At 45.0% G+C, this 27498-nt stretch overlaps 1 protein-coding gene across 3 annotated transcripts; it reads left to right on the plus strand.

The window, feature by feature from the left end:
* Positions 1-651: 651 nt before the first annotated feature.
* GSN (gelsolin) lies at positions 652-27498 on the plus strand. Of its 3 annotated transcripts, XM_083807474.1 has the most exons (18): positions 736-791; positions 1193-1249; positions 14921-15122; positions 16091-16245; positions 16795-16956; positions 17199-17348; positions 17650-17739; positions 18693-18825; positions 19290-19378; positions 19932-20147; positions 20941-21074; positions 21900-21990; positions 23010-23180; positions 24590-24764; positions 25043-25167; positions 25708-25785; positions 26496-26556; positions 27029-27498. In XM_083807474.1, exons 2-18 carry the CDS (start codon positions 1217-1219, stop codon positions 27196-27198), a joined length of 2235 nt encoding a protein of 744 aa, XP_083663600.1. In that variant the 5' UTR covers positions 736-791; positions 1193-1216; the 3' UTR covers positions 27199-27498. The 3 variants fall into 3 exon arrangements, with proteins under 3 accessions (XP_083663601.1, XP_083663600.1, XP_083663599.1); XM_083807475.1 differs by lacking the exon at positions 1193-1249 and having other exon boundaries at positions 652-791; XM_083807473.1 differs by lacking the exons at positions 736-791; positions 1193-1249 and adding an exon at positions 13380-13645.

The following is a 27498-nucleotide window of genomic DNA, read 5'->3' on the forward strand; positions in this document are numbered from 1 at the left end:
CCAGCGAAGAGAATGAACCGCAGCATAGCTTCAAGCCCTCAAGTTAAAGGTGCGAGCGAGACGTGGAGAAGCATGAAGCAGGGGAAGGAGCTGCAGCAATCTACAGCTGGTGAGAGGTGAGCTGGGCACTCGGGGGCACGCCGCGCATCGCCCTGCAGCGCTCCCGCCACGCTGGCAGCGGCATCGGCCCCGTGTGCACCCAGCCCCAAATCCACAGCATTTGAGCAGATCTGCAGGAGGCTCCTTCAGCGCTCAGTTTGCCTTCACCTCCTGCTTTATCCCCTTGCCCTGGCACTTCTCGGTGCAGTTTTTGGTGGCGAACGAACTCCTGCAGCGCCGCTGCCTTGCCGCGGGGCGCCGAGGCCACCAAGGCTCCCGTGGCACCGAGTGAAGGGCGGCTTTGTGCGGCGGGCTCAGTGCCGCCCTGTTCCTTTGGCAGCAGAGCGGAGGCCGAGGGCGGGCGGCCTGCAGGGAGCTGAGGGGAAAGCACACGAGGGCACCGCGCTGGCCCCACGTTCCCAGTGCCCCTTGTGCAGCCCCTCCCGCCGGGACGGCTCCGTGCCGCCCCCTCCTCGTGCTGTCGGGGCTGAGGGCACAGCCTCTGCCTCGGCCGGAGCAGGGCCCTCACCGCGCCGCGCCCCCTGGCGGGGACGGAGCCGGAGCCGGAGCGGAGCCGGGGCGGGGCCGGGGGCGCGCCGCAACCCGCCCCCGGGGCTGCCCTGCCCTGCCCGGCCCGGCCCGGCCCCGCTCCCGGCAGCTGCCTCCCGCCCGGCCAAGAGTGCCAGCAGCAGGTAGGGCCGGCCCGGGAGCCCCGCGGGGACGCGGTGCTGGAGGGGGGGCTCTGGGGGAGGGGGGGCTGCCCCTCCCCGCGGCCCCCCCCGGGCGGAGGGGAACCGCGGAGCCCTCACCGCCGGGGGGCCGGGGGGCGGCGGGCGGGCTCCGGGCGGCTCCGGCATCGAGCGGTGCCCCCGGGTCGCGCTGCCCGTCCGAGCCGGCCGCGGTTTTAGGGCGCCTCCTGAAATCCCCGTGCCGTTCGCGTCCCCCGAGGAAGAAGCGCCGTGCAGGGGGCGGGGGGCGCAGCGGGGGGCCGGCCGCTTTGTTCTCGGCCTGGGGAAGGAATGCTTGAAAAAGTCTGTTTGAACAGAAATTCCAAGTATGTAGACACTTAAAACATATTTGAAATGTTTCCTAGGAAGAGTTTTTAAAAAAAAAAGTTATGGGGATGACTTGTTTCAAGGAGGCCTCATTAGTAAGTAGATCCTCTCTGAATAAAACTGCTTTGAATGTTACTTGCTTTTGGATGTAAAAAATCCAACTTTGCTAACAAGGATGACACTAGCGTCAGTTTCCCCTAAGTCTCCTTTTTTTCGTACTGATCGTTACAATTCTTCAATTTTCCACTACCAACTTTGCATGACGCAAGTTTATCAGCAAAAAAAGTTTCCTTCGCTGGATTTATGGCATGGCTCAGCTTAGGGTATTCCTGCTCTGCAGTAAAACAGGTTTCTTAAGCATCTCTCATCCCTCAGGTTTCTCAAACTACTTTACAAAATGCTACGTAACATCTGCCTGGGCAAATGAAATGTTCTCTGGGTAACTGGGAGCAGGTCTTGCACAACCTTGGGTGTTGCAAAGGGTTCCCCTTATATTGTTCATCAGCTAGTTTATTCCGTTATCCATACTAGGGAGCGCTGAGAGATCTATCTTTAACCCATAAGCTAGCAGGGAGAAGCACAAGCCAGCCCTGTTTGACGTCTGCTCTGCAGGATGGCTGCTGCAGGCACCGCAGCTGCCTCCCGCCTGTGCTGTGCCAGGCTGCGAGGCGTGGTCCCTGAGTTGTACTGCGCCGCTCACCTCCAGTGCGGATAACGAGAATGCTGTCCTCTGCGCTTGTGCGCCAGCCCTGGGTGTCAGCGTTAGTTTATCTGTACCATCAACGGGCCCCATCGCAGGACTGGCTTGCTGGAGCAGCGAGAAGTCAGGCTCCGTGGATTTCACTAGAATTCAGCAGGAAGATGGGGTAGGGATTGCGGTTACACCTCATCGGTGGCGTAGGTGGGTGGACAGCTTCTTAAATGGTTTGTGTTTGAATACACGGGGGGATTTTCCAGTGGATGTCTGAGTGTTTAGATACCAATGGGTTTTAGTGAGCAGTGGATACCTTCGGTGTCCCTGGGAGAATATCTCCTGCCTGCAGAAGAATGGACGCTTTCTTCAGCCTGATGAAATTCCAATGCTATGGGGAAAGTGCAAGGAAATTGAACCAGCAATCGATCTTTGGCTACTTTTGAATGTCTAAAGGGTGACAAAGCAAAAATGCTACTGTTAGTTTCAAGTTTGATTTTACAGGCACCAATCCAACCTGTCTGTGAATGTGCTCCTTTTGTCACCAAAGCGGGGATGCGAGATAGCATTCCACAATCCAGTTTCATGGTTCTGATAACGTTACCGCTGGGGATTGCTGCCAGCTCCAGCTAAAAGGCTGGCTGCCTGACATGTTCCATTACAAGGCAGTTTTTCTAGATACTTTATATACTTTGGTGAGTGCTCCAGCCACTGCTTGAGTTAGCAGTGTGGCCAGCAGCGTCACTGAGGGGGGGATGCTGCTCCTGGGAAAAAGAAAAGGTACGAGCCTTTGTACAGTACAAGAAGCAGCAGCTAGCTGTTTTCAAAGACCCGTGCTGAGCCAACGCTTCCCCAAGTTCAGATAAAAGAACTTCTTGTAGGCTGGCTGTTTTACAGTGTCCTGGTGGGAACTAAACCGCTCTTAAAATAGCTCTGTGACTTACTTGGTGCTGGGGATTTGTATCGGCTTTTAACTTGCTTTACAAATACAAGCTTTCCAGTTTAATTCTAGACTCAGACATTAGTGTTGTTACTCAGTAACATATATATGAAGGGAGACGGTGGATAGGCACAGGGGACTCTGCAAACTATCTATTTCACCCTTTTTATTTGGAATCCTGACACCAAAAGAAATATTTTGGGGGTTGTTTTTTTCTCCCCACCTTTTTTTTTTTTCTTTTTTAAATAGGAGCTGAAGTGATCAAGTTGCAGACTGGTTGCAGTAAAGCAGAACATGGTTAAGCACAGACATGAAGTAGGGTGCTCACTATGAGTAGCTACTGTCTAGGAAGAAGCAGCTGTTCTTGTTTTTTGTTCACTTTCACTGCACTTAGGAATTGCTGTATGAATAATTGAGTTCTGAATATGTCTCTGCCTGATTGTTATCAAATGCTTTTCATGAAGCGGCAGAAAATTCTGCAATGGGCAATTTGTCAGCAGCAAGTTGTGTGTTATACTTCTGTTGATTAGTAGTTGTCTGATGCTCTAAGCAAGGTATTTGATGTCGCTTCTAAAAATTAAAACTGAAACCAAAACCGTATATGTTGTTATTTTGTACGTACTCTTGTAATCTGTTTTGAATCATTTTGAACTCAAGACTCAAAAGATGCCTCGTGCGGTGGCTTTCAAAGGCCACTGAGGTATTACATCAAGCAAAAACGTTTTTTTTTGTGTGTGTGTGTGTGTGTCTGTGCAGTTTATCACTTTGTGTACCTCTCATCTAGTTTATTCTGCTTCTGAGCATTACTTAAAGTCCTTGTCTTTTCAGTCTCTTAATCATTAATTAATCACTTCAGACACTAAGAAGACTAAGGGAATTTGAAAGAAATGCTCTGGATGATTCATTCTGTTCCCATATAAGGAACGGAGTTGCCAGGGTTCTCAGCTACAAGCCGGGCTGGAACTGTTTTACCAGTATGGGAGACAAACTAGGTGGGGATAGAGCGCAGCCACAGAGCCCGCCGTGTTTTTAGTCTGCAGAGTATTTTTCTGCAGGAGGCTCCACGAAACAATGGCAATGCGAAAAGGTAATGCAGTCAGATACAGCCCTCGGGGCAGGAGCAGAGAAGCTGTCACACTGGTTCATTCATCAATGTCTCCTTTCTGATGGCAGCTCCTAGCCGATGGTTAGGCAAAGGAAGAGAAAGAAGTCTGCATGGGCAGATTTCCTTAGGTCTATCCTTGTGGCTTCTGGCAGTTGAAAACTGTCATGATTAGGGATTTCCAGAAGTGAAGGTTGCATCCGGATTAGCGTGTTTAATAGTCACTAATCATCCCCTCCCTTGTGAATTTACCTTATCTTTTTGATTCCACTTGTAGTTCTACTCCTGAGCAATAATTCCAATTTTGTGCCTGCAGAGTACCCCTTTTGTTTTCTTTAAAATTGCTACGCAGCAATTAGGCTGTCCATCTAGAAACAACACCTTAATGCAAATGTAAAAAATTAGAGAATTTCTGGTTTTAGCCTGCACTGCTGCCTGTGTCATTATGATGCCCGAAATGAAGTCCAGAGTTGGGTTTTCTTCAGAGCCCAGTCTGTCAAGAATTTGTCTCCTAGGAGCAACTGTGGGGATTTACCACCAAGAGTGCTGTCACCACAGAAATAAGTGGCAGCTGGTTGCTTCCTGCCCCTGTACCAAACGGGAGTAACGGGGATGCTGCTAAACCACGAGGCAGACTGCAAAACCTGTGCAGTATTTCTGTAGTTAGAGGTCTTCTGTCTTCCCATGATTTTGTTTTTCAGTAAGGAAATAAAAGTAAATGAGCTGGGTGGTAGGAGTGTCTGCGCAGGCTGCGTACACAGATTTCCTAGGGTATGCTTCTGCCTCGTCTGCTTCCGAAGAAGTCCTGGATGTTGGCACGTTTCCCATATTTACACCACATCCTTCAGTCTTCAGCTCGCTGAGAGCCAAAGTTCACTGGCTGCCAGGGTAGATTCATCAGGCCTTTTACGAGCTCTTTGGCACGCAGCGAGGTGCTCTCTCTTTTGTACACGGACCAGTGTGTCCGTACCCTCCAGGTACAGCCGTGCTGCTGCTGCTTGCCTGATCACAGCAGTCGGTGTTTTTCTTGCAGTACCACAAGCCCATCGCTGGCCAGACACTCAGCGTACGTAGTCTGCTGGTCCAGGTGTGTATCTAGGGCACCGGCAGAGAACTGGTTTGATAATGTGTCACTGTTAAGGCCCATCAGAGGTGAAATGAGATCAGGCTGTTCATAAGCTGTCAGCTTTCAGTACTTCCCAACTGCTCGGTGAGGAAAAGTGTGGTCTGCACAATTAGGAGAGGAAGTAGGAGCCTTTCACTGTAAGCACCTGAACTAGCAGCAGGGTTGCCAGGTATTTATCCCCGATTATCCACTGGTGATGCACTTGCAAGGTTAAATAGAGCTCAGACATTTGTGGGGTTGAACAGAGCTCCAGCAGCTTTTTCCTGGGGTGCTCAGCACGGCTCAGGAGCTGTGTAAGGTGCCATGGAAATGCCAGCCCAGAACTGCCGTGCTGGAGGTGTTTTTATTATTTTTTTTTTATTAAAACCAAGTTGTTGGCTCTTTTTAGTCAAAGTTTGGGACGTAGTGGTGACTTTGTTGAAGGGTTAGATGGTTTGGACTCTGATTTTTTTTTCCTTTTACTCATTTCAGGGTTCTTTTCCAACTACAGGCTGTGTTTTTGATCTTTCCCTTCTTCTCTTTTGCCCCTCATTCACCTCCCACTGAGAACCTGAAGAACTGGGGCTGCTCTCAGCTGGTGTCCCAGCACAACTGGAGGAGGGAGAAACAACCCTTTGTGTTAGGAACTAGTCAGCCCATGGGATGCCATCCAAAAACAAAGTTTAAGCATATGTTATTTACTGAATGTTTCCACACACAGTAAAAATACATCTACAATTCAAAACAGCGTCTTTAAAACTCTGGAGGAAATGAATCATCCCGAATCTTTCGGGCTGGATGGAGGCTGCAGTGCGGAGAGCCGTCGCCGTTAGGACTTTCCCTTCTTGCAGGCTGCCTTCCTTGAGAACGCCTGTGGTTCCTCACCACCGAAAGCCTGAATCCCGTTAAAAATAAAGTTAAAAACCTCTGTCAATCACCAGAGGGAGAGCTGTAAACACTCTCCGGTGAGGAAGAAGGGATTATGTTGGCGTTCCTGTTTATAGCATTGCCATCTTGTGGCTGCATGCCACGTGGGATGGATGATGCACGGTGCTCCTGCCAAGGCCGCGGTGCTCGCAGGCATTGTGGTTTTGGGGCAGAAAACAGCCTTTGTGAGAAGTCAGTCTGCTTGAGCCGGGGTCATTAATGCAGTGGCCACATCTGCATGTGTTAGGAGAACTGATAGCAAAATTGAAAGGGGAACTCTAGTAGCTCTACATCGATTTATGTGGAAGTGGGTGTCTGTGAGGCAGACCGCAGTGTGAAATGGGGGAGTCGTGTCCCTGGCGCCCCGAGGAGGAGGGAGGTGGGGACGTGCAGGACTGCCTGCGCTGTGCCTCCGGGCACGGGACTGGAGGGAGCAGCCGTGGCAGCTCTAGGTGGTCTCTTGTGCCCGTCAGCAGGTAAATGCTGGAACTGCAAACCTGCAGCAGACACAGCTCACGTTCCAATCAACATCCCAGGATCAGAAGCACGAGGATTTCAGTGCCTCTGCTCGGTGAGCTGGCTTCTGCCTCCCTCCTGTGCTATGCCCGGGCTGCGCTGCCCCAGCAGCCAGGCCCCTTGCGGGCCGGCGGCAGGACTCGGACGTGCCGTGCTGCACCAGCAGGGCATAGCACAATGTTCCCTCTACGTGCTTTTTAATCACAGCTGCTTTATCCTCAACCCTAGTATTTGCATGTCCTTCTCCTTATCCTTGCCGTCCGCTTATTGCAAGTCTCTTCACCTGGTCACCTGGGCCTGCTGCTGCACTGGGAGGGCAAGGCCGTGCGTCACGCTTCCCTTTTGGATTCGTTTGAGGCTGTCTCTTCTGGTTTCTATCCCGTCTTCTCCAGTAATAATGTGTTGCTCTCTGCTTCTTTGGGTTAATGATAATGAGTTGAGCAGACTTCTGTGCTACTGAGGAATGCATTGGCTGGTTTGCAGGAGGAAAACGGCTTGCATAAAGTTGCAGATCACTTCCTGGGTACGCAGCCAGGAGCTGGTGGCTGGAGGGAGAACATCTGTGTCATGTCCCTGCAGCTGACCACGAGCATTTCCTCACTGTCTCCATGCATGTGCTTTGGCTGTCACCACCAGATCTGTCTATGGGACATAACATGGGGTTGTAATCATGTTTTAACACACTGGGTTATGTCTTATGGGCTGTATACACGCTCCTTTGAGATGTGTTTTCAGCACTGAACAATGATTTGTGTTTAAGTGCAATTCAGGATTCATTTTTGCTCACAACAGAAGGAAAGTGGCCAGCAGTTTCCACTGGTCCACGCTTATCTATGCTGTGTGTGTTTAAGTGCATGATTCAGCTCCCATGTATGCTCTTAAGGCAGGGCTTTTAAACAGTTGATTGTATCAGCAGATTTTCTCTGGGTGTGTTTCGATCAGATGGGAGACCTGTGTATTATCCAAGAGTTTCTCCCATGTAAGTAATATTCCTCCTGATTCATATCAGTGCAACTGAGAAGAAACTCAGGCTTTTGTGTTTCTGGGGTTTCAGTATTTTTCTGTGCACCAAGTTTTCAGCCCTGGTGCATTGGACTGAAGCCTCTATGTTTACTGAGTGGATCGTTTTCAAAAGGTAGAGACCAGAATAGAGCTGACATGACTCATAATGCAAGCAAACAGCTGGAAAAAGTGAACAATACGTAAATCATCTGGGTGTTCTGGTTTGCTAAAGTGGTTTAGGAGGAATTTTAACTTTTGAATGCAAAAACCTACTTTGCCATTTGTGCAGATGATGCTGTACTTTGTGTCCTGGATGCTTGATTTGAGTTCGTCTTGGGATCAGACACATGTTTTAAATCAAGGAGGAAGCTGCAGAAGGGATGATGCCACTTTGAACTTTTTGGATTTGTGACTGGCTGCATCTATTTGGATGTTAAGATTATCATTAACCATGCTGCTCCTCCTATAGAAGATTGGAATAGTTTATGGAGTCACCATGGTTAGAGTAGAAGGAGGCTCTTCCATGCCAGTTTTCCTCGTCTCATGGAAGCTTTGTTTACTAGCTTCTTCTAGGGATGGGAGGAAAGGGGTTGTTCTTAGTATTATGTGTATATGAATTTAGCTCTGTCAGGAGACTGAAAGCTGATCTCATATCTCATTTTAGATATTTTTCAATGCTTGTCACCTTGGCAACAAAGCTGAAGTCCCACCAGATTTATTTTCAGCAAGTTACTGAAAAATTAGTCATATATACTATTTTGGCAAGGAGGCTATAAAGAACAGAAAAGTATTTCCGTTTTCACTATGTACTGTCAGCTGTTAATACTGCACTGAACTGCCTTCCTTTCTCTACTTCATGCAGTGTCATGTCTTGAATTTCTTATTGTCAGAACTTGAATGATTCTGTAATATTCAATCTGACAATCTTCATAAATTCTTCAGAGGTTTTATGGGTTTGCAGAGGATCGGAGAGAAAAGAAATGGCTGCGTGGGTAGTCAGGAAGTGTAGACTCTCTATAAAGTGTAGCAACAGCTGTACCTGAAGCAAGCAAACAATGTGATTTGGGGTATGTTTGATCTGCTCAGTGACATTCTCAGACAGCGATCTGCAGGATGCAGCTCTTGCTCGGCAGTGTTACTGTCGCACATACAGCGTGCTGATTTTATTAGGATTGAACATGCTAGCAGCACAACTTTGGTCCTTGCAAAACAGAGACTCAGTGCTCCTGTTGTTGCTGCAGAAATGTGGTGGTGATTTACTTCTCTTCCTCTGTATAGGAGGTGTGGAATGCTATGAGGCAAGGGAGTCTTGCTTTTCCTGAGGAGATATATTATTATTTCTTTGTAGCAATCCATAGTCTCTAGGCAATTTTTCACAAATAAGTAGAAGAAAATAAATATATTAGCTGGGTGGAAATGCAACCACTTGCCTCCAAGGTACAGCGAGGATTGGTGCACAAGAAGCATTTTTGAAGCATGAATGCTGTGTGGATAGAAACTCTACTAAGATCTCCTGTTCTCCCCACGTTTTAGAAATTCAGACTGCACTTGACAGTTATCTTGATGCTGCGTAAGTATTATTCATCAAAATAAAATATACTGCATTTGCCAACTAGAAATGCAGGAATCATTCCAGAATTACACAGCAGGTGTTTTACATTCTCGGTGTTGTAATGTTATGTTGGCTGCAGACCTTCCTGTATGGGCCTTGTTACGCATCGAGTTTAAACAAATTAACTGAACCTGTTATGACCTGGACGCTGGGGTTGCAAATGAGAACAACCACATGGTGATCTGGCCTGCCACTGCTTATTTCACAGTCTGATTTAATTCAGCCAAGCTTTCCTGAGCAGCCGCCCTGTGCGGGTAAGTCCTTGCTGTATTTGTGGGTATAGACATGCGTGAATTGCCACAATTCAACTGTAGCTCAAAAAAAAAAAATCTCAAAGAAATATATGTTTGGTTTTCTCTTGTAAGTGGTCAGTTGCTGGGTAAAAGTTACAAGGAGAGCAAACTGTTCAACAGTGGGTTTTTTTTTGAAGGTAAGCCAGAGTCCTCCTTCTGATGCATTGTCAGCTGAACAAAAATAAGCACCCTCACAAGCACCATTGCTGTTAAACCAGGATGCCATGAACATAGCGATCAGACCTCTGGGTCTCTGTGTGTCATGTAAATACTTAAAATATCTCTTCCTTTGCAACACACAGACCTCTTTACAGCTGAAGCTATTAAACGAACCATTGCACTTATTGCTTTTTTTATCGACTATTTTACCAGCAATTTTCCACCTCTTTTTTTCCAACTGCCCATATTCAGTAAGTATTCAGAAAAAAAGCCTCCAAAAGCTCCACTGAATGGCTTAAAAATATATGTGCTCTTTGCAGTCTTAGAAATGTCAGAGTACAAAGTGTGGTGAGGAAAGCCCTGTGTGCTAATATTTGCTATGTCATACAGAGGAACTGGCTACTAAATATTTATACTCGATCTTGTGTATTTAATCTCACTTCTGTAAATTTTTAATTATTAAAGTATTACTGCCTTGCACATTTTGTGGTCTGAAATGCTCTGGCAATGCCAGGAGTCAGAGAATGTTTTGTCTGAGTGCGTGCATTCCTGCAGCTGTGGTGAGCTGCTCCGAATGTTTGAGGTTGAGGAAGAACCAGCCTGGAGCCTGACAGAATGAAGGCTTTTCTCCTCTTCTTTTATTCCGTGAGATTGGATGATGTCGTCTCACAGAAAGATTCTTTAGGTAGCATCATTACACGCTTTAAATGGTGGTAGGTATGAAGATGTGACAGTTTATTTGATGTGGAGGAGCCAGGCATTAATTGTTGCCACTAATGGGTGTTGCTGTGTGATGGGACACAGAATAAGAGGTTCTGGGCTCACAGGTATGTCTTGAAATGGAACAGACTGTTCCTTTCTGTGTAGGGCTGGGGCCCCGCTGAAGAACCGGGCACCTTCGCGTCAGGAACAAATTCAGAGGGGAGTAAAGACAAACGGTGAAAATGCTGATGGCATCAATTCGTGAGGGCACAGAGCCACTGCGACAGGGGAGTGGGAGGCACAGCCACAGAGATTAAAGTGAGGAGCATAAATGGGAGTATTTAGGGAGGGAGGCAGGCAAAGAGAACTGTTTTTTATAAGTTCCAGGATGGAAATAAGAAAGGGATTTTGGTCTGGGTATTAGGAAAGAATACAGAGTCCCTGAGAGGCGGTGGTGGAAGCACCAGCTGTCGGGCCTCTCGCAGTGCGGTGATGGGGAGCATGGGCTGGAGTGGCACATTTGTTGGGAGAGAGACCGGAGGGTGCCTCCGGCTTTCCTGGCCTTTCTTTTGAAGCAAGCAGCTTCCAGCCTCTGGAAAAAAAATCGTTTAAAAATTTCTTGAAGAAGCAATCTCTAAATTCTGCCGTTGGTCTGTGAGAGACGCACGTAGACCTTCGGGCAGCGTCTGCTTCCCTGGCACACCAGGTCTCGCACGCTGTGTGGCAAATAGGACGTGCAGCCCCGCAATTATTTCTGTAGGCCAATGTCCATCAGAAGCCCTTCTCAGACAGACCTGTGACGATTGCGTTAACTGCACATCTGGATACCATAACAAGCTGTTGTCTTCCACTGCTTGCTCAAAACATTGGACTTCTTTTCTTAAGTTCTTGTTTTTATCACGCTGCGGCCAAGTGTCACTTAGATGATCCATCTGCGCTGAAATCCCGTACTTCAAGCCCTTTCATTGTTTTCCTTAAATAGTTTTCTTTTGCATAAGATGCTGGCCCTGCACAGCACCACTTCTGTGACTAAGCTGGACACTTTTATTAACATCAGCTTGAAATTTGCCTTTTTTCCCATGTCTCCAGCAAGACATCCTTTTCAGTATGGTCCTGGCAACCTCGTCTGGCACATGCTGTCGATCAGACATCCAGAGCACAGATTTCTGTGGCTTGATTTAACAATGCCACATTTGCTGACAGAGTAATGAGCCATACCAGCTGGTCAAGTATGTTAGCCTTATTCCCTTCTGACATGCTTCAGCTGAATCTTTACCAAGGAATATGATAATATAGAATTTATTCAATATAGCCCTCTTTCCTTCTTTTGTCTGCATTTACATTCTGCAGCTGATTGACAAGACAAGCTTGGACTCACAGCAAAACTTATAAAATGCCAAGTTGATTAAAAGACCACATCCGTTCCTCTCCCCAACCCCCCCAGCGTATTGTATATCCTTACAGGCATATATTTGGGGATTTGAATTTACCCTGAAATGGGATGCTAACAGTGAAGATGATCCTAGGTCTCTTTGCCTTCAGTCTGTGAAGTTTATCAAAGCGTGGCTCCATCCAGACATTTATTAATAAAAAGTCCGAAGTATTTTTCCATTTGGAAGGGACTCACCTCTTTCTAATGTTTTGCAATCGGGTCGTCTTGGTTTGGGTATGCTGCAGCTGCAGGAGCCATTCACAGCTGACTTCCTCGGAACACTAGGGCTGACCCAGTACACTGTTAGGCTTCCAAAGTCGTTTCACCAGTTTTTGGACCTCTGACACTGAATTTCCTTCGCAGAGATCAGAAATACCAGCAAGACTAAGACATTGTTTTGATTATCTGTTGCAGTTTGAGAATTTGCAGTGAGATTTTCAAAGGTACATTAACTAAAACAGAGTTTGCCAGCTTGAAATTTCAGAACAAAATGCATTAGCTTGGATGAGAGAGAGGAAGAATTCTCACGGAGAGAGGAGAAGGCACATACAAAGTGGGGTCTGATCTTTCCATCCTGGAAGTCTTGTTGTGGACTCAAGCAGGTGGAGCACTGGTCCCTTTTTTAAGCATCTTTTGAGAGCTTTTGAAAGGGGGAACCCCAGACTGTCAGTAATTCTTCTCTGGGTGCACTAAAAGCAAAAGAATAACCAGCGGCATAAAGACACCAGGGCAGTAGTTGCATTCCTCCTGTCTTTCTCGTTTGGCCTTCCAGGATGCCCGTGGGCACGCAGCCCGGAGCGTGCCTGCAGCAGGTCTCAGCACCACAGACACTGCTCGCACCTCGGGAGCCACCCCAGCACCCGGGACGAGCACGGGGCTGCTCTGTGCGTGGGGTGCCTTGGCTGGAGCTGGGACACAGGCTGTTCTGTGCAGTGTACGTACTGGGAATGTGGTGAATTGAGTCACTGAAGTGTAGGGCAGGCAGAAGAACGAGCTCCTTGCTGTCTGTCCTTGGTGGCAGATCATCGGCATGCTGCAGTCCACCATGCTATGTTGTACTTCCGTTGAACTGAACGGGTTTGGTGGCTGTTACCTTCCTGCCACGGGGGTCTTACTACACCCTCAGTAACATTTGGTTGTGGAATTACTGAGGTAGCTCTTGTTCTCTCACCCACCAGACCACTAGCGTCCTTTCACTAACACATGAGCTGAAATACAGGGCTCCGTTTCAGCCCTTTCCGGCTTGTGTTCCTCTGATAGAGGCTTGTGTAGATGTTACATTCAGGTGCAAACTCACAAAACATGTGCTGAATTTTGCTTCTTTCTCTGCTGGCAAGTTCAGAGAGACGAAGGCATATTCCCTCCATCCTCAGGGTATTCTGTTGTATAATTTTAGTGGTTCTCTGTTCTTTTTCTCATTTTCAAAATCTCTTTCTCTGCAGCCCTTGCCATCTGGAACACCCTTTCTGTTCCTCTGCATCTCGTCAACTTTCCATTTATTTGCAGTTTTTCAGCAGACAAAATGTTGCCTTTGTTGTTGACATCTCTTAATTTCTTCCTCTCTTATTGGCCTTATGACCAGATATTTGGCTTGTTTGGACATAATTGCACCGTCAGCTGTAATGGATAGCATATTGTCTTGAGTTATTGCCTGCTGGGATTAAGCATCTGTAAGTGGCTGAAAGAGTCTCTGAGATTTCCAAGAGGACTGTGCACAAACACGTTACGCCCCTACGGTGCTGAGGGGGTGGGTGTGTTTGTCTGTGATAAAAGATTGGCTCCTGCAGTGTGCCTTCAATTGCGGGAGGAGGAGGAGGGAGCTGGGACTCCCTACATCTTCTGCAGGAGAAGGGAGAAGCCCATTTGCTGTTAGAAATGGGCAGACAGGACTTCGGTTATGTTTTTCTCACCGTTTTTTGCACAATGGCTCTGAAGCTGAACTGTGTTAGCTCCATGTCTGTTGCAGGGCTTGGATATGTTGTTACAGCAGCTGTTGTGCTTTCAGCTGTGGTAAGTGCCTAACGCCACAATTAGACATTGGAAAACTTTTGGGTTTTGATTACTTCTAAGAGTCACACGGTTTTCTAACTCTTTCTAAGGAGCTTGTCCAATTTTATAGTGGGGATTTGGGAGCAATTCTCAGGCTGACTGGAATCAGACATGGAAGTTCGCTGTTTTCCATCTCTACCTGTTTGATACCTGATTTCAGCTTAGGAATCACTTCAGTAGCTAACTTGCTGTTTTGCTTTCTAGTTTGTAACATTCTTTATTTCTGCCTTGGAAGCTGACGTATTGTACTCTTGTCCATCAGCTACTGTGAACTATCTTCTTTATCAAAATACTGGATGCTTCTAATATAACCTTTTAATTTTTTCTTCCCTGTTATCTGATACCACTTAAAGGCATGCAGTAATATACAGACAAACTTCCTTTACCGGTGCTACAGAAATGTTCTATTTCCTTTCAGTATTACAAAAGTGAATTGTTTAAAAATACAGCTATATGAAAGTGTTCATTATGTTTTTTAAAAGAATGGATTGCATATTACTAATAGATTATATTAACATGAAAAGACACATATTAAAGCAGAATTGCAGTGTCCTTAGGACAGGATGTTATGTACAGTATGTGTAATTCCTGAAATGGAACAGCTGCACAGAAATACTGAAGTAATGTATCCCACGATTATAAATGGAAGGTATATAAGAAACTTGTTAATTATCTAACTCTTTGATGATATTCACAACATTTTCCAGCGAGAGCTGGATAAGATTACACAATAATAATACAAGCTGGATAAGATTACACAAGGTGTAAGTAATGATAAATAATTGTGCAAGATGCACAATGTATAGTGATAAGTTTATTTCCTGCGGTCTTGGACCTCATGCATAGAAAATAATAGTTAGTAAGAGGACTTGACTTTTGCTTATAACTAAAAAGTTATAAATTAGTATAGAAAATATATAAAGTAAAACCAGGAAAAGTAGACAAAAAAACAAACAAACAACAAAAAAAAACAGAGAAAAGAGAGTCTAGGAAAGAATAAGTCAGGGTGTCAGGGATAAGCCAGAAAGAAGAGCTGATTGGAAGTGAAAAGTAACAGTGATCATTTGAGAAAGATTTTATTTATTTGCATAGTTCAGTGCAAGAGGAAAAAAAAAAAAAAAAGAAACTCTCCCCTTGTTGCCTGGAACAATAGTTAAGAGATCAGAAGCAATATAATTTAAACAAGGGCTTCCTTGTACTGTGTGTACTGAATAACATTCTCTGTCCTGCCCCTAGCCTGTCAGCATGGTGGAACACGCTGAGTTTTCCAAGGCTGGGAAGGAGCCTGGCCTTCAGATTTGGAGGATTGAGAAATTTGATTTGGTACCAGTGCCAAAAAATCTGTATGGAGACTTCTTCACAGGAGATTCCTATCTGGTGCTAAACACCATCAAGCAGAGGAATGGGAACCTCCAGTACGACTTGCACTTCTGGTTAGGTAAGTCTGACGGGAGTGCTCCTGAAATGGAAGCCCAAAGTGAACTCTCTTCCTCACAGTACTCCAGCATTGTCCAGTGTTACCCAGGGAAGTAAGGAACACAGAGAATGGCATACAGAGAATGCAATTTTGGGTGCACATAGTGCTACTCAAATATTTGAAATGGTTTCTGCAAGAGTGAGAACAGCCATCTCTGTACCTAGAAATAGAATTGTGTGACCAAAAGAAGGGCTTTTCTGATCAAGATGACACAAGTCCTAGTTCTCCAGAGTCTCATGTCAGGCCCACAGCAAAGACAATCTCACATGAAAGAGGCTGCTGAAATCCTTTCTGTTTGGAGGGATAGAAGTCAGCTGTTACCTTCCTCACTCAATGAGTATTCTTTGTCCCTGTGAAGTTTAGATCTTCTAATTGTCCATCTGCAGTAAAAGTCACCGACTAACATGGCAAGACTTCTCCACGTCCTGCAAAACCAAAACACTTTGGCAATATCGTAGTTAAAGCTATGTAGGATACTTGCTTGGGGTTTGTCCTATTTGCCATCTGTCAGTAGCTTTTCCATGCTAAAGAGCTCCTGAGAGGCAAACTGCTGGGGAACCGATGCCCTGCTAGTCTCTACAATCTTCATAAACCATGACAGTGTCTCCCTGCAGATTCATCTGTTCATGATTTAGTCCATAGCAAGCTTCCATCCAGGACAAGGCAAAATAGCAAAGGGAAAGTGTGTGATACTTATCAAAAGCGCAGCTGTGAAGCAGTGGGGCTGCAGCAGATATGGTGGTATAATAAGCCTGACAGGAAAAAATAAGCTTTTTAATGCTCTTTGGGGTCGTTATTAGAAAAGTTTGGAAATGGCTATTCTGCAGACCTTCCTGGAAGCTAAACTTTCCAGGAATCTCCTTTCTCCTTGGTGTTTATGCAGTCGGATGTGGGGGCTGAAACCCTGTTGTCACCTTTTCATTTCTTAGGAGATGAAAGCTCTCAAGATGAGCGCGGGGCAGCTGCCATATTCACTGTTCAGATGGATGACTACCTTCAAGGGAAGGCTGTCCAGCATCGTGAAGTGCAAGGCCATGAGTCTGCAACTTTCCTGGGATACTTCAAATCTGGCATCAAGTACAAGGTAGGTTATGACTGGATCTTTATACTGCCAGTCTGAATCAAGTCTGCAAGAAATGGCACCCTACCCACTTCTCAAAAGAGTAAGAACTCCCTCTTTGCCAGTTGCTTAAAAACATTCTCAAACAGATGTTTTCAATGAGTTGGAACTGACAGGGTGGAGAACAGCAGATCCCAGCGGGAGAACTTTGGCTGAATTAACAATGCACAATTTTAGGAATCGGGGTTTTGTTTTCCTTCAAGAAGCAGAGGAAAAAACAGTCCCAAGATGTCTGGAATGAGTTTAAGAAACAGCAATCCTAGTTAATGGGAAACATCTACTCAGTAGACTTAATTTCTCCCCGGTTACTTAACAGCTTAACCTTGCCAGTCCCTTTTTCTGTGCTCAGTCCACCTCCTTACCATACATAATGTTTGGGTAAAGCAGATGAATAGCAGTGGGAGTTGCTCTTCAATGCCTGCTTCTTCTATTCCATTTTACTTCAGTAGTGGAATTCCACTGTAGTAAAGCAACAGCATGAGTATGAATCATTCGTTTTTCCTTTTGTCTTAGGCTGGTGGTGTGGCTTCTGGCTTCAGGCACGTGGTTCCCAATGAAGTGACTGTGCAGAGGCTTCTCCAGGTCAAAGGCAGGAGAGCAGTCCGAGCGACGGAGGTCCCTGTGACCTGGGAGAGCTTCAACACAGGGGATTGTTTCATCCTTGACCTTGGCAGCGTAAGTACCATGCAAAAGATGAGTTTATTAGCCTTTCAGGGGCAGAAGTCTGATTAGTTTTTTCTTTTTTTTTTTTTTTATTTCCACGGTGTTTAAGTTATCTCAAGTGTTGACCATTCTGACGCATTACATAGCCAGTCTTCTGACATCTTTCAGTCTCAGCTATACTGCTGTCTCCTTCAGAGAGGGTCATGTTTGGATCCGACAAGTGTTAGCTGCATGGTTTTTCTCTTTCCCCCCAGAACATCTACCAGTGGTGCGGCTCCAACAGCAATCGTCAAGAACGGCTGAAGGCCACTGTGCTGGCCAAGGGGATTCGGGACAACGAGCGGAATGGTCGCGCCAAGGTCTTCGTTTCAGAGGAAGGATCAGAGCGGGAGGAAATGCTACAGGTTTTTCACTTCATCCATTTCTCTGTGCTGGAATGGGAAGGGCGGTATCTAGAAGAATGGATGCAATAGGTGGATAGGCTCAGTAGTGTGTGTCTTTCCATATAAAGTGCTAGCAGTGTAAACACTCAATTCAGTGCAGACTTGGACCTCTGCATTGCTGGGACATCAGAATATATTTTTGCTTTTGTTGATCTGGAAGTTTCTTCTACTTGTTACTTGTGGCTGGGGCATCTGGGGAACACAGATTCTCTTCAGTTGGCTACTAACGCTTTTTTTTTTTTTTTTTTAACTTCTCTCTCAGGTCCTTGGACCTAAACCCAGTTTGCCTGCAGGAACTCCTGATGAGACCAAAACCGATACAGCTAATAGGAAACTGGCTAAGCTCTACAAGGTAACAAGAAACAGACAGATCCTGACAATTGTGGAGAATGGATTAATCTTTGCACAATTAGATGGAGCTGGAATAGTGGAGAAAAGCTGATCTGATCTCAGTCAAAGAGCTTTTTATGAACTTTTTAAGTGTATGAACCTTGGTGGCTTGCAGTGCATACCCACGTGCTTTTTTACTGTCTTTATTGCCGCTGCTGAATCTAGTCAGCAGTGGGGATTGAGCTGGGACTTTTCAGGAATTTTTGAGGGAAAGGCAGAGTGTGAAATGAGTGGGTAAAAGAAAGGGAGTCTTCCTTTGTGTTACCAAACGCTGTGTTAGGAAGCTGACAAGACTGGGCCAGAAAGAGTGAGCCTGAAAACCGCTTCTATCCCTTTCTACATCCAGTGTGCACACTGGATGAAGCAATGATTTGGAAGGTAACATTTGCCACCAGCTAGTATAAGTGCAGAAGAATGTCCAAGACTTTTTGGGAGGAATCTCCTCTACAGCAGTCTCTGCTAATGATTTAGTGAATGTCTGCCAAGGTGGTTTGTAATGTAGATCTTTATTCACTAGTAAGTACAGGAACTCAGACCATTAAACCCACTTGACACAGGGAAGCCTATTCACAGTTACCAAGACAGTCCTCTCCACTTGTTAGGTGCAGTTATTTTGCTTTAGAAGAATTTTATAGGCTGGTTTTGCACCAAAGATATTTACCATTTTGGATCAATCTTTATTTGGTCCCAGCATTATCTGCATTGCTAGAAGTACTCGAAAGCTTCAGAGTAAGTGTTATGCTTTTGTCATACTGTTGCTGTGTCAAAGGTATCCTGTTTGTAAAACAGTAGTGCCTGGAGCAGCCAATGCATTCAAATTGATTTCCTTCCACTCCCTGAGTTTTGGATCATTGCCATGATGCTGGAGGGAAAAAGGGAAATGCCTTATCTAATCTCTGTGCCGTGTTATCACAGGTCTCAAATGGGGCTGGGAACATGGCAGTCTCCCTGGTGGCAGATGAGAACCCCTTCTCCCAGGCAGCCCTGAACACAGATGACTGCTTCATTCTGGACCACGGCACAGATGGAAAGATCTTTGTTTGGAAAGGTACCGTAGAGATGCAGGTGAAGCTGGTTTTGCATACGTAGGATTTGCATCCAATTACCGATCCCTGTTTCCTTTGAGCTGGGTAGGGGAGTGGACACTTGATGATGGTGGTGCTTTTCAGGGCAAGTTCAGATAGTACGAACAATCTCAGAAGAGCACTCTCATCTGAAATGTTAGGTGTTAAGATACAGCGTCTTCAGCGTACAGAATTAAACAAAGGGTTCTTGGAACCAGGAAGAAAAAATAAATAAATGTCATAAGTAGAAAGGCAATTGTGTTCTCAGTCATCGCAGAAAAGCATAAAGGAAATCAAACAATTTTCCTTTGCTCTTTGGCATCATCTTCTAGCTGGCAGGCTGGGCCCTTCAGATGTTGCAAAAGGGTGAAGTGCCTGGGACAGTTTTTTCTCTGGGTACACAAAACTTTGTAAAAGTTGACCCCTCTTCTCTCCATTTTCATTAAAGGCAGGAGTGCCAACTCTGAAGAGAGGAAGGCAGCTCTGAAAACAGCTTCTGAGTTCATTGATAAGATGAATTATCCGAAGCATACCCAGGTAAGGATTTATATATTTATTTTACCTTTTCCATGACCTCTCAAAATGGTGAAAAAGAGAAGGTATAGGTAAACCTGCCCTTCTTGCTCTGAAAGTGATGTTTCTAAGGGTTTAACATCCCTTCAATCTTCCTCAAAACTCACCTTAGACTGAGTCTGAATCCCGTAGCATATTCTGAGACCCAGGCGTAGTTCCACAATGGCTTAAAGACTGACTAACTCTGGCTTGGAAGAAATTGGTTCTTTCAAACTAGTGGTTGCAAGCAGCAGAAAACAGATGGTTTGTGATGTATTTACTCTCGATAAAGATCTATCTATGGTAATAACTGGAGGTTCTATTGATTGCTGTGTGTCAGGCATCAGTGAGAGCTGACCTGGCTCTTAGTAGTGCTTCTTGGCACCCAGCACTTCACTGTTGTAGTGTCAGAGGAGTTGTACCAGGCAATTCTGCCAGCTTGAAACCAGAGCTTCTATGAAGCAAGGAGTAGCCAGAGTCAGAGCTCTATGGGATGTGGGGTAAGGCTGCTCGTGATGGGCTGGCTCATTTGTTTCAGATCCAAGTCCTCCCTGAGAGTGGTGAGACACCTCTGTTTAAGCAATTCTTCAAGAACTGGAGAGACAAGGACCAGACAGAAGGACTGGGACAGGCTTACATTTCTGGTCATGTTGCCAAGATTGAGAAGGTTCCTTTTGATGCCGCCACTCTTCACACCTCCAAGGCCATGGCTGCCCAGCATGGAATGGAGGATGATGGCTCTGGCAGGAAACAGGTGAGCTGCGTCAGAATGCCTTTGGAAGGTTTCCAGAATTGTCTTTGCTACTTCTTGCATTCCTGCAAGAACAGTGAGACAGATAGGAGCCCGAGACTCAGTTTCATAAATACTGAGGGAATTTTTAACATCAGAAATACCAGCAAGGTCTTGAGAGCCCGACAACCGTGTGGTGTAGATGAGCTGTTATTTTCACTCCAAGATTGCCCTGACGACAATTTTTCACCCAATGGTGTGTAGCCAGACATTCTCATTCCACCTCCTCCCTGTTACTCTAGCTGTTGCCATCATACATGGGATGGGTGTCTCAGAAGCAGTGTTGCAGATGGGTTTGAAAAGGCTGCATGGTGGTTCTCATGCCAACCTTAGACTTTTCATAAGTCCTCAGTAAATCTAAAAGCCCTGTTCCCAACTGTCCAACTGAGAGAAATTGGAATGATCATGTCAGGTACGAAATTGGCACACGGGCTGGCAGTGTTAGTAGTTTGATTGGCTTTTGTTCCAGTGTTTCAAACCGTTCTGATAAATCTGATCGAGGTTTGAGAGTTCACAAAGGGGTGAGGTAAATGTGCCTTGCTTCAGGCCTGGCTGCAAGCTGTGGAAATCTGATGGGCGGGATCGCCAGGCTTGTAGTGACTTTCCCCAGCAGGTGGGGCTGCAGTACTGTAAGTTTTAGGAAGCCAAATTAGGGAAGAAAATGGAACACAAGCTCTGTTCGGGAAAGTCTGTTTATTTTGCTGTCATGTTTCACTCAGAATATTTCTGTTCCTCTCCCTTTCTGCTCTTTTTCTAGATTTGGAGAATAGAAGGCTCAGAGAAAGTGCCAGTGGATCCTTCAACATATGGCCAGTTCTACGGAGGGGATAGTTATATTATCTTGTACAATTACCAGCATGCTGGAAAACAAGGACAGATCATTTACACTTGGTAAGAAGGTTTTCCTGGTGCAAGTCAGGAAACACTGGGACTAAGCGGTGTTCTGAGTCTTCTTTGAAAATGGATCACTGTTGGTTCCCATTTATAGAGGATCCTTAGGGACTAAGATTTCACCCGGGATAGCATTCCTTTCCAAAACACCCAGAAATCTGAAATGTTTTGTTTTGTTTGAAATTTTAATGGGGGGAATTACTGTGCTAGCATCTTTTTTTTTTCTTTTTTTCTTTCTTTTTTCTTTTTTCTCTCTCTTTTTTTTTTTCCCTACTAGTAGTTACTCCCTTCTTTGGATCATGCTTTAGACTTTTTACAGAGTTTCTACATCTGAGACCACTGTGACTGTCTTTTGTTATTTTAACACCTTGGTTGGTGGCTTGTGACTCTTACAGTTTCCAGACCATGCCATTAAAGAGGAGTTTTTCAGTGGTTAGTCTCACAGTGGTGATGTTCTTGCTTATCAAAGGGGTCACAGGCAAGCTCCGTAACTGAAATCAAAAGGGGTGCGGTCTGTGTAGGTGCTGCATGTGTACTTCCTGCTAACAGTACCAACAGGCATGTTTTTAAGCCAGCTGCTAGAAGGATAATGGGAGATAGACATGAAGGTACTAAAGAATCTGTGCTTATTTTCGAGAAAATGTCCCCATCTCCCTCTGTAATCAGTGTTACAGTATAAGATAGTGAATTTCTTCTTCATGTTGAATGAAGTGCTGCGGAGGTTGGATAACAAAAGTTGTTTTTTTTTGTCTTCGTCTCTGTAAGGTGCATGTGTAGGGAGGGAAAACGTTAAAAATACAACTCAAATTTTGCCTTGTCTTTCAGGCAGGGTGCTCATTCCACTCAAGATGAAATTGCAACCTCTGCATTCCTTACAGTACAGCTGGATGAAGAGCTGGGAGGCAGCCCTGTGCAGGTGAAAAAAAAACACACAAACCAACAACCAAACAAAAATCCAACAAAACAGAAAAATAAACACTGTGGGAATAAATAAGATATAACTGGTTTTCTTATACCTTTTAAGTGGCAGTGAGCCTTCTGCTTTGTAGTATTACTAACACCAGGAATTAATAATCTGCATTTCATACCAGTTAGCGCAACGTGTTGACAGCCAACAGAGCTTGGTGGGAGAAGTAGGAAACACCTTGGATATATTTAGCTGTGTTTTTGCAAAGGCAGCTGGATCGATGGATGCAGCAAACTTCTGGAGTTAGCTAAGATACCTATTTTTCTTCTTAATTTAAAATTAAAGTGAGAATAAAGGCATGTGACAGAAGAAAGCCCTTGGTGATTGAGAGAGGAGTGAGAAGCAAACAAATAGTTCATGAGAATGAAATATTTCAGTTAGTTTTTTCTAAAGTGAATCTGGAAAGAGTTGAAAGAGCTAAAAGGCTGAGAAACAGTGAGAAAGCTCAGCGTGTTTTGGCAAATGAAAGAGGACACGTTTGTATTTCGTAGGATAAGTGTAACTTACCAAAATGTGTCATCTACCCTGATAACCATCCTAGCAGAAGGAAAGGGCTTTTGGGATCCTCTCTGTATCATATACGGTACCAAATGTCAGTGGAGAAATCCAGTCACGTAGTGGGAGACTCCATCTGTGGTGCAGGTGTTACGGAGAGGCTGCCTGCCTTACCTAACCCTCAAGCTATTTAGGCAAGAAACAAGTGGCCTGTATAGGACAGGAGGTTTTTCATGGCTGTTGTTTGTTACCTCTATGCCAGTGGATCACCCATCAATTAAAATGAAATGGCAACTGAGAGCTCAGTTTAAATGCTGGTCTGTTTTTGTGTGGGAGTTAATAGCTAAGCTCCAGTGACCATCTAGGTGCTATAGGAAGATTTCAGCTGGAAGTATGGTGACAAAAGCCTTTTCTAGCATACCTGATACTACTCTTCATCAGCAGCTTAAAACTGAGTGGTTTTTTTTTTCTAGAAACGAGTAGTGCAAGGAAAAGAGCCACCTCACCTGATGAGTATGTTTGGTGGAAAGCCCCTGATTGTTTACAAGGGTGGAACCTCTAGGGGAGGAGGCCAAACCGCACCTGCAGAAACACGGCTGTTCCAAGTCCGATCCAGCACCTCAGGAGCTACTAGAGCGGTAGAGGTATGTGAAGAGAGAGCCAACGTCCATGTTGCATGCATTGGCTGTGATGGGGACTTGAGCCCTTTGACAAGAACAAGGGCCAGACTGAGCTTTCGGATGTAAACTATAGCATACTTTGAAACCTCGGTAAAGTGTTAAAAGATTTCTCTTTTCCTATGGATAAGCAGTAATAATCATCACCTTCATATTAGTTTATAAATATCACCTTGAATAGGCTGAAGCTGTTTTCTCTGAAGTCCACAACAGACGTTACACCTGCGTACAATGATGCTTTTCAAACACTGTTGAAAACCATTTGGATGGATGTTGTGCTGGTTGTTGTGACTTGTTCTTAGCCTGTGTGACCATGCTGCTAACCCTATATGCAAATAGAACCTGTGCCAGGACACAGGTTAAGAGCCCTACTCCTTTGAAAAAAAATGCACACACACACAAAAACATGCAACAACAAAAAAAGGGAATGAATCCTGGTCAACAGCTGTCATAGAATCATATCATAGAATGGCTTGGGTTGGAAGGGACCGTAAAGTTCATCTAACTCCAACCCCCCTGCCACGGGCAGGGACACCACCCACTAGATCAGGTTGTCCAAGGCCCCATGAAGCCTGGCCTTGAACACCTCCAGGGATGGGGCATCCACAACTTCTCTTGGCAACCTGTTCCAGTGCCTCACTACTCTTACAGTGAAGAATTTCCTCCTAATGTCTAATCTAAATCTATCCTCTTTTAGTTTAAGACTAGTTCCCCTTGTTGTATCATTACCTATCTGAGTAGAGAGTCCTTCTCCATCCTTTTTATAAGACCCCTTTTAGTATTAAAAGGCTGCGATGAGGTCTCCCCAGAGCCTTCTCTTCTCCAGGCTGAAAATCCCCAACTCTCTCAGCCTTTCTTCATAGGAGAGGTGCTCCAGTCCTCTGATCATCTTTGTAGCCCTCCTCTGGACTCGAGCTCCGTGTGAGGCAGGAGCACTGTTCTATATCTGCAGTAACTTCCTAAGTTCCTAGTGTCATGATGGCATGTCCTTGTTGATGTAGGGGAAATTATGTTAATGATTCATCAGCCTCAGCAACAGGGATGGTGCTCTCCGACAGGCTCCTCAGCAAATTCTTAAGTCTCCTGTCACAACCATGAAGACTGGCCAAATGACAGCTCCAGGCATTCTTGCCATAGGTCATATGTATCTGTAGATTAAATGCAGAAACACAATTTGTTTACTCTTCTCACATAACTAAGTCTAACTGATTACTCAGATTTATGCAAATATACAACGTATCTCGTAACCTTACATGCTTGTGTGGAATATCTTGTTTGAAGTGTATTTCAGGGTAGATGCTGATTTTTATTTTGAAATAATGGGCTCTGCATAGAGAGTGATTATACCTGACACATGCAATATTCTTTCTCTTCAGCTGGATCCTGCTGCCAGTCAGCTGAACTCCAATGATGCCTTTGTCCTGAAAACTCCCTCTGCTGCTTACCTTTGGGTTGGCCAAGGAGCCAGCAATGCCGAGAAATCAGGGGCACAGGAGTTGCTGAACGTTCTGGGAGCTCGCTCAGTACAGGTTTCTGAGGGTAGAGAGCCAGGTGAGGGAGATACGTGAAGTCTGAGATCATTTCTGTGTAGCTGCACTTTCCCAATTATTATTTTGTGTATATTTTGTTTCTCCCAGAACAAGGAAATGTACATGTAGACACAGAGTGGCTTCTCCAATCTAGTACCTTCATTGTGTTTAACAGTGCACTCATGTTTGTAGGCCTTTGGGAGTTTGACATAGAAGAGTGCTTCAAGTCCTACCCAAGCTATACTGCCACTGTGTTTTCCATGAATAGTTGAAGCATCAGTACGTCACTCTCTTTTTCAGAGAATTTCTGGGCTGCTTTGGGTGGAAAAGCTCCTTACCGTACCTCTCCCCGGCTGAAGGACAAGAAGATGGATGCTCACCCCCCTCGTCTTTTTGCATGCTCCAACAAGAGTGGACGCTTCACTGTGAGTATGTGGGAAGATAGTCAACTCAACAGTCATCTGACAAAGCTGGGGGTAACTTCATCTCAGTCTGCTCTGAGTCGCCTGATGGGCTGTTATACCTTATCTTCCTTCCTTTGCAGTGTAGCCTCCAGAAGGAAAGCATCAGCACCATTTTTTCTATAGAGACAGCTGCTAGTTCTATAGCACTGTTGTCAGCACAGCAACTTTCTGAACCATAAAACTGGTCCTCCCCTGGTTAATAACCAGCATTCAAACTCCTCAGATTTTAACTTGTGAATGTTTCTATTAACAAGAGGCACCATTAAAAGCCTTGAACAGGAATTAAAGACTGTTTTACTAGGTAGACAGAGACTGATTTTGTGTTCTGTGGTGTAAGAACACTTCTGTGACATAGCCTGAGCTGCATGGTCAAATACCATGCCAATGGTACGCATCTCATTGACAAGAGGTGAAGCCAGAGTCCATGTAACCTGCCTTTTTTCTGTAAAGCTAAAGTGATGCTTGAGCTATATTCTCATCTTTTAACCTTATGTTTTTCAGATTGAAGAAGTTCCTGGAGATCTGACTCAGGATGACCTTGCTACAGATGATGTTATGATCCTTGACACATGGGATCAGGTATGTCATGTTTACCTATGAGGAGGGAAATAAAGAATATGAACAGTGTGGCTCTAGATTAAGAGACCAAAATTACAAGAGCTAGCAGAGTTGCTGTGTTGTAGAGTCCCTCCACCTTCAGGCCTGAGAACAAATCACCTCACTAGCGATGTTGAAGAGAACTTAGACCCAGAACCTGAGAAAAGAGCCAGTGTCTTGCCACTTTGTTAGCTTATGGGCTGAAGCAGACAGGCTGTTGTGTATCATGTGTACTTCCCCAGGCTGTAAACTTCCTGAGGGCAGTGACCTTGTCCTGGCTGGAGGTGACTGAACCATGGTTAGGATTCAGCAGTTTAAGACACAGACACATTTTCTGTAATTGAAAACAGAAGGCTTGGGTTAGTCACTGCGCGTGAATCAGCCAAAAGTGAACTTAGAGATGAATTTTGTGTCTGTTTTATGTAAGGATGTTCAAACATTAGCAATCTTTCCTGATGTTAAACTAGTGTATAATTTGTTCATGTATCTAGAATTTACTGCAGATAAACTGCAGTCAAAAAGCTTCTTGTCATCTACCAGTAGCTTTAGCCAAGTAAGTCAGGCCACGCACACCAGGAGGAATTTGTTCTTGTTCTGTGCCATACTGTGGTCAATGAGCCCTTATCCCCTCTTTCATAAAGATACTGACTGTTGCTGAAACAATTCACATGATTTTTTTTTTAAATCTACAGGTCTTTGTATGGATTGGAAAAGATGCACAGGAAGAAGAAAAGACTGAGGCTTTGAAATCAGGTATTGTTATGACATTTTACTCTCTGAAATGTTTGTTTTGTTTTCCCACTATCTGATTTTAAGGCAGAGAGAAACTTATCTTAACCATGATATGACATTCAATATTGTGATCAAAGAGACCACAGAGATAGAGAAAGGAGGGTCCCAAATATCGGCATGAAGAGGTGCAGCATTTAGACACGCTGTGCTCAAACCCCAACAGTGAAAAAATATTCTTGCGTGGATAAGTGGCTATAGACTGCCACTGCATTGGAGAATTTTACAATCCCAACATATGCTTTCTACCTACAAATGCCACTCTTGTAACAGGTGTAGATAAAACCACTGAGTGAAAGCCTATTTTTTTTAATGACTACAGATACAATCTGAAATTGTATCTCTAGCAACCATTTAGCTATAATTAATCTGTTTCCTCTGTTGCTCCATAAGATTTGGACTCCATGTGATTTTTCTCCTCCTTATGCCTTTACAGCTAAACGGTACATTGAAACTGATCCCGCCAGCCGAGATAAGAGAACTCCAGTCACGCTCGTTAAGCAAGGGTTTGAGCCTCCAACCTTCTCTGGCTGGTTCCTGGGCTGGGATGATGACTACTGGTCTGTTGATCCTCTACAGAGAGCAATGGCAGATGTGGATGTCTAAGGAACAGGTTTTTTCTCTTTTGAAATGGAGCGAGTATAGTGCCTTCAGTGCCTTCAAGAGCTACTTTTTCCTGCAGGCAATGATGTTAATAGCCAATTAGCTGTGCAATAAGTACCAAAACAATCGTGACCAGTCGTATTGCTCTACTCCTTGCTTTGATTATATTTAATACAATAAAGCTTAAATGGAATAGAAGAAGAGTAACAAAGCCCACCATTTTATTAAGAGGAAAACAATAAACAGACCCTGTAGATCCCACATTTGAACTTACTTGAAACAAATACACCTTAGAAAAATAAA

Source organism: Anser anser (assembly GCF_964211835.1).
Source record: "Anser anser genome assembly, chromosome: 21".
Lineage (NCBI taxonomy): Eukaryota > Metazoa > Chordata > Aves > Anseriformes > Anatidae > Anser > Anser anser.

Coding starts and splice junctions, on each gene's coding strand:
- GSN (XM_083807473.1), top strand. CDS start 13,511: ATGGGCAGACAGGACTTCGGTTATGTTTTTCTCACCGTTTTTTGCACA. Junction 20,148..20,940: donor ATGGCTCTGGCAGGAAACAG/GTGAGCTGCGTC, acceptor CTCTTTTTCTAG/ATTTGGAGAATAGAAGGCTC. Junction 26,557..27,028: donor GACTGAGGCTTTGAAATCAG/GTATTGTTATGA, acceptor ATGCCTTTACAG/CTAAACGGTACATTGAAACT.